This window comes from Cyanistes caeruleus, chromosome 2 (assembly GCF_971803275.1).
Source record: "Cyanistes caeruleus chromosome 2, bCyaCae1.hap1.1, whole genome shotgun sequence".
Lineage (NCBI taxonomy): Eukaryota > Metazoa > Chordata > Aves > Passeriformes > Paridae > Cyanistes > Cyanistes caeruleus.
Genome location: NC_141702.1, coordinates 70,418,296 through 70,437,264, shown reverse-complemented (window position 1 = coordinate 70,437,264; position 18,969 = coordinate 70,418,296). Strand labels below are relative to the sequence as shown.

Here is an 18,969-nt window from a genome sequence, read left to right as displayed (position 1 = left end):
TTCCTTGCCCATCTTGTCTCACGTTTTCCCAGTTCAGTGTGACTGCACACATGGAGTCACGCGATGAGGTGAGGACAGGGTTGGAGAGGAGGTGTGCACAGCTCTGTGCTACAGCAGGTAGACAAAGGGGCACACATGGTCACTTGCTCTAGAGGAGATCACAGCTCAAGACTCTGAAGGGAAGGTAGTTGCTAGCAAGGCTTCTTTTAGCCTGGGCTGTACCTGAAGCAACACTCCCACACCTGAATGTTGTGCCATGCAAGCTCTACATGGCAAGGAATCAAAGACTCCCAAACCAGGCAAGAGTTGCAGTACGAGCCCCTGGGAAGTACTGGTGATGTGCAAGATGGAGAGTGGTTACACACTACAGCAGGGAGCAGACAGGGAAGGGTCTTGAGAAGACAGTCAGATAAATAAGTCTAATGAGTAACATGTAATTTCAGAGAGCTCATGAAGAATGAAGGCTGAAGTACACACAGAGATGTTCTTTGTTCTTCAAACATTTTGGTTTTCTCTATTCTCTCCCTCAGTGACAGATCCATGGCCACAAATAGCCCTGGAGAACAGGGCAAAGACCAGTTTATAATCATTGTTTAAAGAGAGGAGCATGTTTTTCATGCAAGAAAATCACCTCTATTGGGAAATCTGCCAATCTTAAGAGAAATTAAGGAAAAATGGCAGCAGCTGGGTAATATTTCAGCTTTTTCACGGCTGCCAGCCAGGGAACTGCCACCTACAACTGCATCAATGTCATACTCAAGGATACCAAGTCAGGCCTAAGCATCTCTCAGTACAGGCTGTAGTCTACCAGTACAGGCAGGATTCTCACAGATCTAAGCACCTTTGAAATTTCCAGAAAGACTCTCACCAAATTCTACATGCTTTGTAAGTAAGATTGGCAAGCCCTTCTGATTTGGAGGCAAACCCCCAAAATTAAGGCAAAAACCTGTTCATTCTTTGGTCCTATTTGTTTTGACTTGTAAGTCCCATGTGCTAATAAGCACCCATTTCAGGTTCATCTGCACACTGATACTTATCTATACTATTTACACTATTTTGAAGAGTTCTAAATGAACTCAACTCTCAATAAAAGCCTGGAGGAGCCCTGAGGCCAACTCAGTGAAGACCTCTCTTAGAAGAACCACAGTCACCAAAGGGATCAGCATTCATCAGTGAGTAATTGATGTGAACAAAGGCACTAGAACCTCAGTTCACTTTAGAGCAAACAGAAATACAGTGTTTCTTTCTGGTCAGTTCATAAAAACAGTATAGAAATAAAGGCAGCCAGAGAGAAACACAAAAATTTGCAGAGACATCAGTTTGGAAGAAATTAAAATAATAGCAATGAACAGTAAAACTAAAGGCTACCATGTGGCTTTCAGACCAGGTAGCTGGAAAATTTGAAGCCTAAGTAGGTTCGAACCCTAAGTAGGCCAGTGACAGTAGTTAGAACATAACATATGAAATGGTATTTGATTAAATAAGGCAAACACTATCTCCTGTCAATTAGGGGAAAAAAGGGAAATAATGCTGAAGTTATGCTATTCACTATAAATCAAAGTCCAAGCCATTACTAACTATGAACGTCTGCTGCAGTTGTTTCTCTGGAAACATCACTACTAAGGAGGTCTAAAACCATGTGAAAAAATCAAACAACACGGCAAGAAAAAGACTAAGAAAAAAAGAAATCCAGTCCTAAAAGGAACAGCTTGAAAGGTCTGAGTATGCAGATCCCAAACAAGGCCCGTGGACAGTTACGGGTGAATGACATTTTGTGTTTGGAGCAGGGGTTTTAACAGCTGTAACAGATGAGCAGGCTCACAGGGAAACCAGAGGCACCAGAGTGTGTTAAAAATAAGCATTTGGAAGTGGAAGGCCTGTTATTTTATGGGGGAAAAAGGGAGGGAGCAGTCAGGTACTTTTCACAGCTCCTTTTCCCACACATGTGCATAATGTGGGGTCACCCAGAATTATGTGTATACTGGGAAAACTCTTCCCATTCCACCTGCAGGCTGTCTGCGATGGGTAGGTTAAGTGAGCTGGCAGGAAAAAAGAAGAAAAAGCCATCTGCATTACATCTGAAGCAGGGCAGGTTTTCCTTGCCCTCCATTCCCAGCTGTATTAACCCTACAGGTGGTTATTTTCCAGACCACAATGACTGGAACAATAACCCAGTGATACACTTTTTAAAAAGACGGAGCAAAGAAAGGCTTGCTCACATAGTCCCAAACATAGAGAGGCATCCTGTAATGCCAGACTGAGATAACTGGCAATTTAATCACAGCCTCTTTAGAGACACCTAATTAATTCAGTTACACCACACTGTAATTCATTCAAGGCGCTTCAAAGCAAATGCAAGCTGTGCCTTACCCAAAAATAGGCACTGAACCAGAAGAATAGAAACAGGAAGGTTTTATAGAATAGAAGCAGGAGAGACAAGCAGCTTGTAAACAGTGAAATCTCCAGATTCCTGGTGGCAGTTTGCTGTTTGTGGGGACAAGTCACAGCTGCAGCAGAGAACAAACATGCTGTTCCACGTGATCCACCTCTTAGACCCACTGGGGAATAAAAGTAAACTTTCTATTCTGTTCTGTCATTGTCATATCCAAGATACAAAGGAAGATAAGAGGAAGGGAGGAGAAAGACAGAGTCAGGCTGCAGCGTAACAAAGTAGTCAAAAGAGCTCCTAAAAGCTAAGGAATTGAACAATAGCATTTGGACAAACACTTCATGCTTTAAAGCGCCTATACATTAAACAAGATTTATTGCTATTTCCTTTTCTCTCTCTGACATCTACAGCCTAATCATTCTAACAGCTGTGAAAATAGGGACGAAAAGAACTGTCTTCAAACTGGGAAGCAGGACCCAGGCCAATGGCTGGACAAAACCAGTGTCACAGCAAACTTTCCTTTGTAAAAACACAAACCCAAAAATAACAGAGAGAGAGAGAGAGAAAGAAAAATTCTCATAGTTGAACTCCCACAAGGTAACCCAGCTCATGAGCAGCAGCCCAGCTTCTCATTTTACACCCCTCTCTTTTCAACAAAAAAGGCAGCAAAAGCTGCAAAACTGTGATTGCAAGAGTTCTTCTTTCTCCTTCACCTTCCTTAATGCCTTATTTTTTCTTCTCCTTAGTCACCCTTCCTTTTCCTCTCTGAAGGATCCCTGACCTCGGTGATGTATTGGTGTGCTAGACTCTGCCTGCAGCGAGTACCAAAGAGCATACTAAAAACAAACAGCATCTGCAGGTTGCAGGGAAGAACACCCATGCTCTGCACACACCACAAGAGCCCAAACAGGCACAGCATGAGTCCCGAATTTTGAAGAGCCTGTTAGGAATTTCACAGTTTGCTTAGTATCAAAATGAATCCCATTTACTTTTTTTACCCACTTGAGTCCTTCAGCTCCTTGAAAAACAAACAAGGCACCATTTTAATTCTCCGAGACCTTCAGCTGCAGCTTGCATCATCTAGAATGGAAGAAGCTCAGCCAGAGAAACCAGAGGATTCAAACTCCTCTTTAGCCAGCAGAAAAAGTGGACTAAAAGAAACCGGGAAACACAAGATTCACGTGTGTGCACACGGAAAACACCAGGTAGGGACAACCAAACCAACACTTCAAGGAACAGAGGGATCAGTTGCTCAGCACTCAGACTACTGGCTTAGTAGCCCTCTTCTATTAATGAACATGGTACTCTGTACTTGATAAAGTTCAGAGTTTCAACTTTGGATTCACTCTACCAAAAATGAACTGGATTTTTTTTTTCCCCTCATCTAATTTCAGGCTGTTGTCCCAAACGAGATGCAAAAGTAAATCTTTCTTAAGTGAGACAACAATGAAGTTTGCTTGACAACAGAGAAGTGTGCAAATACTGATTACAATCAGTATAGAAATGACAATCTAAGAAAGCAATCTAATTTATGACTTGAAAGAAAAATAATTTTGATACATAAAACTGCTTGTCAAAATTTTTTTCAGTTATTCAATAAAGAGATTAAATTATCTTTTAAAAAATAACCCTGTAACTGACAATATCTAACTTCATGTAAATGTAAATGAATAATTTTGTAGCTAATGTGTGATAATTTAACGTAGTTATCAATACAGCAAGGAAGTGTTTGAAAATGAGTATGTGAAACAGGCAGGAAAAAAAGTCATATAAAGTATATTGAAGATAGCTTTCCCCTGGACAAAGTTCCTATCAACAAGCAGTGAGTATGGAAACAGCAAAAAAAAAAATCTTCACAAGCTTCTGCTTTGTATGAACTCATCTCAGACAACACTGCAGTGAACCTGTGACTTTCCATCAATACCCTGAGCTGAACTTGGGGAAACTGTCAATGCACTCCAGAACAGAAATCTGTACAGAAACTTCCCCATCTGTCTGTTCTGTTTTGTCTTATATAACCTTTAAACTTCTGTCTGTAAGGAACTGTAGCCCAAAGAGAGGCAGATGTGCAGAGCCAGAACAACTTTCCATTCCAGCTCAAGTTCCTGATCCTATCTTACTCCACAGCTCAAAAAGAAAGCAATTATGCTATCCCTTTGAATTTTTACATGTTGGAAGGTCAAAATTCAAAGCAGTAAGGCAAGGCCCATTCAGTTCATTCAATTATTTGAAGTATTTTTTAGAAAACTTCCTTATTCTTAATACAAATTACTCCCCTTCGCTGCCTTTTTCTGTCTTTTCACAGTAAGCTTTTAATAAACCAGGAGTTTTTCTGTCCAGCTCTCACTCATTCTGGTTAGTTCCTCATGTGACATGGAAGTCAGGCAAAGGAGAATCAGAAGTACTAGAGACAAAATGAATACAAATTTAGGAGGACTCATTCCCTGTACATATTCTGAGATGCCACAGGTTCAGGCAAAGACTTATTTCACTTTGATGAAAACCTGAACCTTCTACAAGGCTGTTTTCTACTTCTGAAAGGTTTTTGAGAGGCAAGGTTATGGTTTTTGTTTTAAGTGAGGTCATAGATGATACGCTAGAATTTCTAACAAGCAACAAAGCACAATTTTTACAAAGAATAACATAAGCCTTCTGGTTAAAGACAAAGTTGCAGTTGCTGCTTATTTTGAAATGACAAGCAGTGGTGAATTAAAGCATTAAAAGGGTTTGGCTTTTTGCACTTGAGGTTTTACAGTTTATGGATAAAATAATTACCTTGCTTTGCAAAACTATTAACATCAAGTTCTTCACTTCCCTTAGCAGGAACCACAGATGGTTACTACTGATGAAAACGAGTCACTCATACATCCTTGTTAAAGTATTAAGTATCAACTATTTTTGATACTTCCTGTGATTATCTCCTGTTCATTTTGTATCAAAAGATTAGACAAACCAAAAAAAAAAAATATAAGTGACTCCCTCTATTTTCACTGACAATAACCTGAAGACTTGACACTAACTGAACTATATGGCAGTGATGTGCCTTCAACAGAGGTTGGTTCTCTAACTGGTACCTTGAAAAGGAACAGCATGCCTTCAAAACGCTCTGGTTGAAGTAAAATGTAGCAGATGTTAAAATCCTCACTTCCTACTTCAAATTTTCTGTCCAAAAATGTATAGCTGTCTGTGGGATTAGTGGTAGCTTTCTGCCTCTCCATAACTGCCCTCCACTTCCCTCCCTTTAAACAACAAAACTGCTGACCCAGTAAAAAATGTGAGAATTTTGTTAAGATCTAGTCCCAGTGTACAAAACTGAGCTCCCCTCAAAAGGTTTCCACAAATCTCATCACATTCTGAAATGAATACAAAGCCTCTTTATAAAACTCAGCTTCGTTTGACTGATTTCTTTATAGATGAGTACATATTCACCCGCTGACACAAGTCAAAATGCAACAAAATAAAACTCTTCAAACTAAGATACACCAGCATCACTTACACATTGAGGTGTGGTAAGGGTACAGCCCTCCTCACTGGAGAGACCCAGCCCTGACTTGGCCAACGCAATTTTCCCTTTGTGCCTCGTATCACAGTTCTGCAGCTGCAGAGTTACCTGCTGCATCCCACAGGGTAGCATTTAATCAGCCTAGTTAGTATAAAATGTATTTATGAAGTCTGACTGCTAGTGCCAAAGGCTTCACACATTTAGTTGCTAGCACTAGCTAGCAAGACAAAAAAGGCTGACCATGGGAGTTTTACTGCTATTTTCTTTTTCACAGCTTTGTTACTGTGTGTCTGTACAACAAATGCAACATGACGCCTCATCTGTAACACACTGATAATTGCTTAAATACATTTTCAGAAACAGCCAAATACCTACAAAAGAGTAGAACACCAGAAACAAGACTGAAAGATTAACCTTTCATGCCCTAATTTAAGGATTACCTTTGGAAACAAAAGTACCACCAGAAATGAAACTAGTGAGAGCAAAACTTTTACAAATAACAAGGGTAGAAATTTTTAAATAGTCTTACTTGTAGTTTTTCTCCCAGAACTTGATTGGTCGTGCATACGATGCGATGAAGATGACACTACCCAGAAATGGACTCAGTGGTGTAGAAAAGACTGAAGTGGCCAGGGTTTGAAAAAAAAGCATAGCAGAGTCTGAAAATTGCAAGTTAAGGTAACACGGAAAGGGAGGAAGGCAGGCAGTGCTAAATATCACCCATTACCAGCATGTAAGAGCTCGTGGCTCTTCAGTGCTACAGTTTTATTATCAGGGTGACCCCGTCTAATCTCTGCCCAAGGACAGATCCTAACACACAGGCAGTGCAGTAGGTGACCTTTTCCAGCTACCTAAGGTACCTTCTGTAACACAAAAGTGCCTTTCCAGTGTCTGACAGAGTTTAAAACACACACACAAGGAAAAAACCAATCTCTTGGAAATTATTTGTTCCCCATACTGGAGTCTTGTTTTCACTGTCTCCAGTGTTCCATTCTGTTTCTGCTTGTTTTGGAATGACCTGGTATGTGGAGAAATTGTGCCTCTATACACCAACCTGCTGGTTCAAAGTCATGCTTTCACATTGATTCTTACTGAGAATTTACTATTCCATGCTGACTGAAAGCTAAAAAATGCTCAGCATTTCCCACTTTCTGAAATATATAAGAAATGAGAAGGTGAGGACAGGGGAATAGTAAGTATCACACATAAACATCATAATGAATGCCTGAATCCATAGTTTACTTTAAATGTAACATCATATTTCAGGTTGCTGGAAGGCAAGTTAGGAGATGGATAAAGATGCTTAAAAACATACAAGTTATAAAGAACATAATTAAATAAATGTCAGCAAATAAAATGTTAGGCCTAAATTCTTCATTAAATCACACCACATCCATGAAATTTAAAGAAAAATACTTTCAAACTGGCATAAGAGACCACTTGTCATTCCTTTACACCTCTCTTGGGAGGTAGGTGCAAAGTAAAGAAGCCATGAACTAAAGGGACCACTATCAGTGGACAATGATCAAGCACATCTCAAACTAAATTTCAGGTAAAATCACCCAATAAACAGAATGTTTTAGATTACCCTATTATAGCAATATACTGCATGTGTGTCTCACAATCCCTGAGACTTCACAAAAAGCCCTTTTTAACAAAAGTAGCATCATTCTTGGTACAGTATTTCCATAAAACTGCCAGCTAGCCATGCTTTCAAAGCCACTTGCAAAATCTAGAAACAAATATTTGCCAAAAGATACCTTTCAAATCTCTAAACCTTACTGAAAGACAGTGGTCTGGAACAGTGTCTTAGTGCATTAGAGAGATTGAAAAAACAAGTTGCCCTTACAGTCTGGAGTTAAAAAAAGTGACAGAGAGCACAGAGCAGAAAGCAAGTGCATCAAAAAAGTTAAACTGTCACATTACAGTGCAGTCATAACCAAGCACTGGCTGTGAGAGATGAACAAGTATTTACGAGTGTCAGAAAAGGGAAGGAGGCATGGGAGCTGAAGAGAGGAAAAGAGAACAAAGAGGACAGATAAGGGCAGCAAACCAAGTTTCTAAAGTTGGTACTAATATAATGATTGATTTAAAAATTGCCACCATCATGAGACAAGACATTTCACACACCACTGTGAACTGTTTGTGTCTTAGACACAATCAGTGGCAATGGGGGGGCTTCTTTCACAAAAGACATAATGCTCTACTAAAAGGACAGAAGACATTACCAATTTGATTTGTGAAAAGTGATTTTAACTGCTTCATATCTGCAAGCTTGTCATGAGAGCAAGTAACAGCATCTGACTCTCATATATTATCTAATGCATGCAGAGGGCAATTATCTGTTGCAGGGGTATTTTTATTTGAGGATATCCAATTTGTTTGTATTAAGTCATTATTTATTTACTTTAAATACCAATGTTTTAATTATGTCTAAGTAAAAAAGAAGTGTCAAAAACTTACAGGCATACCTTCCTACACTATGACCCAAGCCAGGTTTCCTGTGTACCATCTTTGTTAGGCTACATTGTCTAGAAGCAGAACTCGTTTCTTTGTGAATAATGGATTTTCTTCCTAACATGGCCAAAATCAAATTTTGAGAACAAAAATCCCAAAGCTAAAAACTCTTCAATATTAAATAAAACATTGTCTCTGAGGATTAATCCTTGCAATTTAACAATCTGTTTAAATTCAAACCAACTTCAAAATAAGTAAGTGAGACTGGCATTTTGAAAATCTTTCATCCCCTTCTTCTAACACAAAACTTTGCAGTAAGGCCAGCTCAAATCCTCTGTTACTCAAAACCCACATTTTTACTTGCATTTATTAAAGGTCCCTTCCAGGCACACAGTCACTTAGAGGTTGGGAAAACTGACTGTCACAGGGCTCTGTTTTCTGATAGAAAGAACTCTGAAACAACCAAAGCAGAAACTCTCCTAAACAGGATAATCTCAACTACAAGCTTTTTTTACCTCCAATTTCACTGTGTCCTTTTTAGGTAAAATCAGCCTTTGAACTACAAACTACACTGACTTTCTCAATGGGCTGATACTTATAAATGAGTAACTTAACTTCCTAACTTAAATGTTAGGAAGTGAAGTTGCAGATCTTTCCTCAAGTCTGAAGCACATTCCTGTTCCCGGTCTCTTAGGATTAAGAGGGACTTTGAAGGGTCAACTGGTCCATCTAAAAGCCACAAGCAGGATCAGCTAAACCTATATGACTCCTGATAGACATTCAACTAAAATCCTGAAGATTTCTAGTGGTGGAGACTCTACAACCACCACCAGGCAAAGCTCCACATGTGTTGCCCTTCATGCTGCACTCAAAGGCATTAATGCATGCTGAGCTACTCGTTTCACTGAGCTCTGCTGCAAAGTTCACCCAGGCACTTGAAAATTTAAAAATTTACATCCTGTTTGCAGAACTGATTGAAGCAATTAAGAGCCACAAATAATTAACTCTGTAAAGAAATGGCAGGTTTAGTACCTCTGTAAACTGCAACATGCATTCATCATTACTGTTTGCAGGGTTATGATAACAACAAATAAAATTACTGTGCAAAGAGGCAGAGTTATTGCTGTTGTGGGAATATTAACTTCAGCATTTAACCAGTATCTTAATTGCAGCACTGCCTTAGAAGACAGATTTGCATTTACAAAGCATACTATAAATATAAATAATAAAAAGTTGGGTAGATCACTTTAGCAATAATTCTGTAAACAAACAAAACTCTGGTTTAATTACTTTCCATTTTGCAAAATTTAATTGGTAATTTTATCAAGAGCAAAGTTATCACTGAACAAAATATTTGTGACCAAAGAGAAACTTATTGAAATATAATCTTAGTTCTTAAATGTTTTGCTAAATAAATTCATATACACTTCTCCAACAGAAATGAAAATATTTTTTGTTGTGAAATTCTGGAAGGATTTGCTGCAAATAACCTAAAACTCTTAGGACAGATTGCTGCTTTTATAATGCTTTCCTTCTATAAGGAAACAATCTAAAACTTCCCCTCTGGGAGTTATTCTGTGTGCACTTGCCTCTCTCTGAGGCTTCCATTTATTCTTCCCATCTAGAAACATAACCATTGTTACTCAACACTGCTTGCGTTGCACAGCAAAGAACAGACGGAAGAAATCGCTCGAGGGAAAAAAACCCAACCCTGTGGGATGAAAGGACAAAGACTTAAGAGTGTATATCTAATAAACAGTGCAAAGTAAACTCATCAGTAGGTCTGAACTAAAACCACTGTGTCAACTCTTCTTCCACAGCTTTGGTTAGCAGGGGAGGAAGAAATTAAAAGTTAGTAACTCGTAACACCTTATTTGTCAATAAAGTTAAATCTGTTCACTTAAAATGTGTTTTTTTGGTGGCTTTTTTTTTTTTCTGCATTCAATCAATAATTCAATTTGAATTTAAATTGAATAATTTTTGTTCTATAAATTCAATATATATTTTTTAACCCTACAGACAGGTCATTTGGAGGTCATTTACTCCCCATATCCACAAACCAGGAGGGAGCCCTGGAACAGGCACCAAAACAGACTGCTTCTGAAGGACTGCTTTGGTGCTGATGATCCAATATTTTTTACTCATAAAACAGAGTGGAAAGGTTAAAAAGAAGAATATTTCTCAGCACCCCAATGAAAAATTCACATTAAAATGTAAAAGCCTAGCTGCTTCTGAAATGGAAAACAAAAAAATCAGGACAGTTGCAGCAAAAAGTTGGCTCACTGAAATGAATTTATATCTGACATACCAACTAGATACAACTGAGAAAGAAACTAATATTTGAGAGCTCAGTCAGCCATAAGCCCAGCAATATGTCTGTCACAACATTTCTTTCTGGATGCACCAAAACTCGGAGCTGAGGACTGGGGAAGTAAATGATCTGCAGAATGTGGCTGGGTGGGAATAAACACACCAGCCTGAGTCAGAGTTCAGTTTCCCAGTTTCAGATCCTACGCAGCCAAAATAAGAAAAAAAAAAAAAAGAAAAAAAAGAATAAAAAAATAAAAAAGAAAACAAAAAAACCCCTATGTTTCTCAGAAGATGTTCCAAAATTTTCAAATTTTAAAGTACATTACCTAAGAATTTCAAACCTCGTTCAAGCACTGTAAATAAATTGCATACATGAAGAGGAACTTAAGAATAAAGACGAACAAATTTATAAAGGATATGAGGTATTGCAAAGAGCTGAGCGAAAACGTGGAACGATGACCCCCAGGCAATCTGCCAGGGAGCAATGTATGTCATGATGAACTGCAACTTCTGCAGTAGGTCCCACAGCTGAAAAAAAAAGGAAAAAAAGAAAAACATGGTCAATTTTTAGGCACTGAGATAATTTCAAAACTAGTATCTGAAAGAAACACTTAAAAAATGTTCCCTGGAATAAACGCGAGATAAGTTATATTGAATTATTAGCTTTCATAGATATTAAGGTCTTACGTCAGTAAGGCCCCAAAGTATATTCTTCATTCAAAACTCAAACTTGCAATGAGGTACATTTTTGACCACTGTACTGAGGTAGTTCCCAGATTACCTTTCAGAAGTATGTCTGCTCTAATTAGAAAGTGGGAAAACAGATTCTGATATTCATTGACTATATATGACCACAAGTCAGACAGAGGAGAGGAGACTCCAGAAGAAATTGGATACAGTGAACAGAGAAAGTTCAATGTGTAATGTGTGGTTACACACACAGAAATCAGCCTTACTTCTCAAGAACACAACATTCTCATTTGTTGACTCAATGGGAGAAGCTATCACAATGTAATCATATGCATGGCATTAATCATTAATTGTAGCTGCATTTTCAATACCACTGTATCATTAAAATGTTGCATAAATATGAGCTTTTATTGTTGTGCAGTACAAACTGAAAAACACAATGGATTTACATTTGCTTCCTGCAAAATATGCTTGGTGCTGCAACTAGCAGTTTCTGATTCAAGAATGACGTGTACTTATTCCCTGGAATACATTTTTCTCCCCTCATCCTTTCTCTTGGCATTAGGCCAAAACAGATCTTATGTCTCATCTACTGCAGAGTGGGTTCCTGACAAACTGTCAGGAGAGATTTGGCCATCAATAGACATTAGTGCTCAACACACACAGAAGTTGACAGTGAAACAGGAGTATATACAGCATTTCATGCTCATATAGCAAATATATGTTGAATTTCTTGGAGTAATATTTTTTTTATCTGAGTTAGTGAAAAGCAAGACTTTGCCAACATCCTGAAAGACATTGAGACTGAATCAACACTTGTACATTAAAGTACTTCCAGGGAATGTTCTCAAGCACTAATATTATGCATATTTTTAAACTGTTAGAAAGGCGTCTGGAAAGGTTCTGGTCTAGCCCAGCTAACACTCTTCCAAACGATCTCCAGGAATCCTTGTGAATGAAAACCCTCCATTTCCAGGTGGCAACTCCATACCTCCACCTTGCATACAGACTGGGAGAGTTCCTTCGCACAGCCACAAGCTTCTCCATGACAGCCAGCCTTGGGGACAGAGCACGGCTCTGGGCACACTGCATGTACGAGTATGCTGACACTCAGAGAGGACACACCTCTGGCCAGCTCCTCTCACCCCTCCTTAAGCCACCACCCTCAAAGTCCCACTTGTCCATCTGTATCCACAGTGGCAATGCACTTACAGGATGTTTCACTGATCTTCTCCACGGACTGTAGTAAATAATTGCATATTATATGTGAGGGAAGTAAGAATCACTTGTAGCATTCACCTGTTTTGGTCTCTGTGCTACAAAACTATCAGACAGCAGCTGCTAACTTGGTATAACCAGTGCCATGCTAGATCCAGTTAGAACTAATAAATCTTCCAGTTGAGATGCAAGCAGTGATTCACATACTTTCTTTGCTTTGGCGTGATTCAAACTAGGAGCAATACGTGAACTATAGATTAAACTTACTTTGCCCAGATATACTATTTAAAACCACCAAAGCCCTGACAATGCAGAGAACAAACAGAACCAAGCAATCCCTTCAATGCAGAGAGCAGAGATACCCCTACTTTGTTTGAGAAACTTGTGTCATACTAGCTTTGTTTTCTACATGTGATTTGCAGACTGCAGCATTAAAGGAGTCAAGTAAAACTGAACTGAAACTCAAATGAACATTTATTTATTTGAATCTTATTTAGCAGGTTGTGGGGTTTCTTTGTTTTGCTTAATTTTTATTTATCTGAAATATCACAATGAACAGCTGGAAGAAAAATTTTATCTGCAAAAAGATTTAAGTGAAGGGCAGGAAAAAGCTAATGATTTGGATCTGAAACCTCAAAAACTCAAAACTGCAGCTCAACCCTGCAAAGTTCTGCCAGTTACAGACTGAAATCACAGAGCCATAAATCACCCCAGCTGTACTCAAAGCACAGAATTCATCAAAAGGTTTTCAAATCTCAAATAAAATTCAGGTTTTGCACTTTCTAGGAAAGCAAATCCAGGAGGACACCCTTCTGGCTCCTTGTTCCAATACATAACTTTTAGTTGTTCTTTAATATTTACACCTTGCAAAACTTGGCCAATGGAGCCCAAGTTCCCTGTTGAATCTAACAAGTCCTACTGTTTCTGCATTCACCACTGCTTGAACTTGCTGCTGTTTCTTTCAACACTTGCCTCTCAGCTAACACTTCCACAAGACAGGCAAAGGAGCTCATTTCCATTCACAAGAGCATGAAGCAAGAACACTTTAGCGAACCTCTCTTGGTTTTTGAAAGCCTTACAACACCACACTTAAAAGCCTGGAAATGTGTGATTTTCAAGCTACTGCTTTCATTAAGAGTTGTCAAGTGCCTCTATTACCTCTTAAATCCCTGCTTCCAGGGCATGTTCTGCAAAATGCCTTCAGGGTAATATGCCATTAGCATTTTACATCTCTAACTATAATTGCTAAAGGTGATGTCATCCACCAACTACAACACTGAGATTAGGAAAGGAGGACTTGGCTTTACATTTTCTCTTTTCCATTTCTCTAGAACAATCTGAGAAGCTGTTTCTCCTTATTAGTTTTATTCAATTTGCAATATGGTTCCTCCTATATGTGATAGGGGAACTCACAGAGCTTTACTCACAGAAAGAAACTGAAGCTTCTAGAAACTGCCTTTATAAATAGGGGAAGCTGAGCCATTCTCTTATTTCAACTACAGCTAGCTGCATTTCAACCTTCAGTAATCCGAAGACATAAGCTAAAGAGGAAAACTTTAATCTTTTTTAAATTGTCAGAAACAATACAGAACAAATTAGCAAGAGAGAGAAAAGGCAAAGCCCATCTGGAACTGAATCTGTTGAGGAAAGTAAAAGGCAACAGGAAGGACTTCTGCAGGTGTACTGACAGCAATACAAAGACTGGAAAAAAAATCCCATGGACCTGCTGATGGATGGGGCAGGGAGCTGGTGACAAAGGGCACAGGGAAGGCCAAAGTATTCAGTGCCTTCCTTGCCTTGGTCTTTAGTGGTGATGCTTAAAGTCAGAGGCTCCTGAGACCAGTAAGGAAGCGTGGCGGAATTGAGACACCCGACACAGCAAAGGATTAGTTTAGGGCACATGAAACCAGGGCAGAAAAAAACCCCACTTCCATGGGACCTCATGGGACACCTCAGCCCTTCTGTGGTTCTGTGAAACAAAAATTATCCCCAGCAGAGTTTTGTTTGAATGAGGAAGGGTGAGGTGTAACAATGCTAGATACAAAGAGGGAACCTTCCCATCTAAAGTCAAGGTGAAAAAAATAGTCTCTGATGAATTTTAACCCTCTTTTTATAAACGCTTCCTTATATATATATATATAAAAGATTAATTTTTCTTTAGGACTCCTGCAGTTTAGAACGATTTATAAAAAAATATTTGTATTAAGCCTTATTAGATCTTCAAGGTTTTCTACAGTTCAATAAGCAGAAACTATTTATAATATATAACACTATATTATTTAGGGGGCATAAAAGATCTAATATTCTGAGATACCTTTATGCATGTGACAGTTTTACACAGTAAACCGTTTTTAAAGTCTTTGATAAACACTTTAAATTATCAGCATGTTCAGTGAATTTAAACCAGTACATTCTCATCAAGTAAAAGTGCAGAACATGCATCCATCTTTCGTGTTTATTTTATGTGGACACACATCATCCTTAAGTCTTCTATGAGTTCTGAAAGCTCTACTGACTTCTGGCACACCAGTGAGTAATAAACAAAGCAAAGGCAAAGATTTATCTTCCCAGGATTTTCTTTAAATCTGGTTATTCTTACTTAACTAAATTTAACTACCATTACAAATGAAGGTAATGGAAATTAGTTAACATACATGAAAAAGAAAAGATTTATGGAGTCTGAAACATCACTAAAATGGTATCTCCTTTTCTCAGTTTGGTAGACTTTAATAAACTAGGCAGAGGTTAACACCTGAATTTATATGACTCAGTGTGAGATGGAGACTGCAATGCTCTCAGCTTTTGGCAGCCCTTCTATGTCTTTGGCATCTGTTGGGATTCTGTGTGGGCAGACTTCTTGGCAACTCTGGGACTAAATAATGCACAAACATTAACATTTTCTTGCTAAACTGGAATTTTTCTATGTGTTAAAAAAACTGCGTCTGTATATATACACATCAGTTTTAAACAAAAATAACGGTCATACATATATATATATAGCTACATGTTCTATATACAACACAAATAGAGATTAAAAAATTCAAGTGCAGGAAAAAATTATTTCCCAGTTTGAACAGGTATTTCTTTATATTCCTCTTTAGATCCTGAGAACTTGAGATGATTTGAACTGAGACTCTGAGAGGACTATTTACTTTTTCATGTTAAGCTAATTCTGATCAAGTGGAAACTCCAGCTTTCAGAATTAAATTCTAATACTTACTGGTATATTTTTATTTTCTTTTTGATACATCAATAAAAATTAATATACATCAAGAGGAAAAAGTTGTAAGTATGTATGTGTTTAAGGATATCAAATTAAACTTGGTGGAATAATTTTACTCTTGTTCATGGATTTGCTTTGCAAATCACTGACATTTGGATTTTTATTTAGTACAATTTAAAAAAAAACTTCACCTATGAAATCCTGCAAAACAAGATTTACTGGAAATACTAAAGGTTTGTAATGCTTATTTCTTAAGTCATTGTGACATTCTATTGGTGTATTTGGACAGCTGTGATTGAACCTTCAAAAATACTTACCAGGATGTCTTTATCTGCATATGCTTACAGACATTTGAAGCCTTTATACTGTGGGCTTCAAAATCATTGTCTAATGCAATACACACAAGAGGATCAAAATATAATCAGTCCAAGTCTCTGATATCAAACCTTGGAGGAAAGAATATATTCCTCAAACACAAGATTCAGCACTTAACACTGACACTGTACAAAACACGCATGTTTTAAGCAGTTTGAGTAGCAAGCCTTGAAAGCCTTATGATTGAAGTTAAATGTTAACCAGATGTAATTATGATAAGGATTATGACAATGAGATGATGATAAAACCTAACAGAGTGCTGGGTCTACTCATGGCAGATGCTGCTTCTTCCTACACTGTCAGCTGATAGCAAGAGCCCAGGGAAGGAACCTGTGGCACTGTAAAAAACAGACTCACATATATCCCAAGGTGAACAAAAAGGACAAGATCAGAGCTCATCAGCTTAATATGAAAAGGGTCAGACAAGCAAAATAAATCAGTGCAGCTCGGAGTGCACTGATCAGCTGCACTGCTTCAAGCATTTTCAGGAAAGCCTTCATAGGTATGGATTCTGCCAACACTGTCTCTTCTGAGAAATTTCCTTTTTGAAAGGATTGGGCCCATGAAAAACTCCTGTAGCTGAAAAAAGCCAAGTGAAAGGTCCTGCACCTGGGTTGGGGCAATCCCAGGCATAAAAATAGGTTGCTCAGAGAATGCTTAGAGAGCAGCCCTGAGGAGAAGGAGCTGGGGGTGCAGGTGGATGAGGCTGGACCTGACCCAGCCATGGGCACTCCCAACCCAGAAACCAAACATGTCCTGGGCTGCATCCAAAGCAGCGTGGGCAGCAGGGCCAGGGAGGGGATTCTGTCCTTCTGCTCTGCTCTGGTGAGACCCCAGCTGGAACCCTGCACCCAGCTCTGGGGCCCCCAGAGCTGACATGAACCCACTAGAGTGTGTCCAGAGGATGGTAAAGAAGAAGGTCAGAAGAATGGAGTGTCTCTCCTATGAAGAAAAGGCTGAGAAAATTTGGGTTCTTTAGCCTGGCGGAGAAAAGGCTCCAGGAAGACTTCATAGCAGCCTTCCAGTACCTAAAGGAGACCTACAAGAGAGCTGAAAAAAGGGGCTTCTTATAGGGGCCTGAAGTGATAGAAGAAGGGGAAAAGTTTTTAACTAAGAGAGATTTAGTTAAAGCATTAGGAAGAAATTCTTCACTAGGAGGGTGATGAGGCAGTGAATCAGGTTGCCCGGAGAAGCTGTGGATGTCCCACCCATGGAAGTGTTCAAGGCTGGGCTGGATGGGGCTTTAGGCAACAAGGTCTGGTAGGTGTCCCTGCCCATAGCAGAGGAGTTGGAAATCAATGACATTTTAAGTCCCTTCCAACCTAAGCCATTCTATCATTCTGTGATGAAAGTGGGCATAGGAAAAACCACCAAGTTTGCACTGAAGGTTTCTCTCTCAGTACCTGCATCAACACAGACAGAACAGGCCTCTATCAGCACAAATGCACATGAACATAGAGCTCAGTGCATACTGAGCCATACTGACCCAGGGAGTGGGTGTACATCTCCCTGAACCCCCTTGCAATGGACTTGCCCCATCCTAGAGAAAATAAAAAACACTTAATGTAATTTGGGAATAGTGTAATGAATGAAGTCTGACAAAGAGGTCAGTGACAGAAGGCTGAATGAAAAATCAATTAAACCATTCCTCCAATACTAAGAGGAAACATGAACTGTGTAGTGCCCAAGAGAGTTAAGGAGTCTATGGAAAATACCACTGGGATTATCCCGTCAAATATCAGATGTAGCCCTGGGTATTTTACTCAGCAGAAAGTGTCTTAAAAGGGTTTATATGCCAGATATCAAAAGTTGAGGAAACAGCTGTGAACCAAGAGGGTACGGATGATTAAGACATTGGATTTCAGTATGCACAAATGGCAAGGAATGGATTAAAATATGAATTAATGACTTAGAGCCAGAAGCTTTGAAGTGAAACATCAGATTTAGAGAAGGATGAAAAATCAGAAGAAGAAAGGAAAAAGAGTGAGGCTTTTGACTTATAAGTAGCACCTAAATCAATGAGACATGCCAACTAACCAAGAGTTTTATTGCCACAAAGGCAATAAAAAGATCCAATAGGTTAATTACTAGACTTCAACCAAGCACCAAGAAGGTCAATGCACTTGGCAGCACTTTCTCATAAAATGAAGGAAAACAAGATGACACACATAATTTCTTTCCTGTCCAAGGGATTGTGTTGCGGATGTTGAAAGTTAAGCCTGATCAGCACAGGTTTGCCAGGTTGTTACAAACTGGCTGTGTTAGCTGGATCTACTTTGACAAAGATCATCCTTCACAAACGTGTGATCTTGGATACTATGCCAGAAAGAAGTATACAGAAAGAGAAATATTCTTATAAAAATGTGGATTCCTTATTAGCTGGAAAATGTATTCTGGGAAAGAAGAAAAAGTATCAAACAGGGAAATTGTATATTTAAGTGATCTCAGCAGGAATAAGAGTACTTAGGCAAATAGATTCAGTGTTAATGAAGGCAAATTTAACAAGCTCTGCATCTTTGATTATTTTGTCTTATGCACGAAGACAAATTCAGAACCCTCAGAAGACTTGATGATAAGAAAATGTAAGGTGATTTCATATTTTTGTATTGCTAATTAGTTCATCCACACACACAAATTAGGAGGCCATTAAACTACCTGACAATAACATAGAAGACAGTGAAAGAGGTAGGAAGTTGTAGGCCTATACATTAGAAGATTAATGGCACTTGGGTTTATCATACTCATTCAGATCCGTGTGGTAGATGAGTGTGCAAGCTAAAGGTGGCTCACTCCTCAGGGCTTAAA

General features: G+C 38.8%; 1 protein-coding gene across 3 annotated transcripts in view; it reads right to left on the bottom strand.

Moving 5' to 3' along the window:
• Positions 1-18,969, bottom strand: part of PCNX2 (pecanex 2) — a 149,318-nt gene that overhangs the window by 48,054 nt on the left and 82,295 nt on the right. For all 3 annotated transcript variants that reach the window (XM_086877801.1, XM_086877802.1, XM_086877803.1), the window contains 2 exons: positions 11,078-11,186; positions 6,421-6,550 (listed from right to left, as the gene is read on the bottom strand). In XM_086877801.1, the coding sequence (XP_086733927.1) occupies positions 6,421-6,550; positions 11,078-11,186 (239 nt within the window). The remainder of the gene's footprint in view (positions 1-6,420; positions 6,551-11,077; positions 11,187-18,969) is intronic.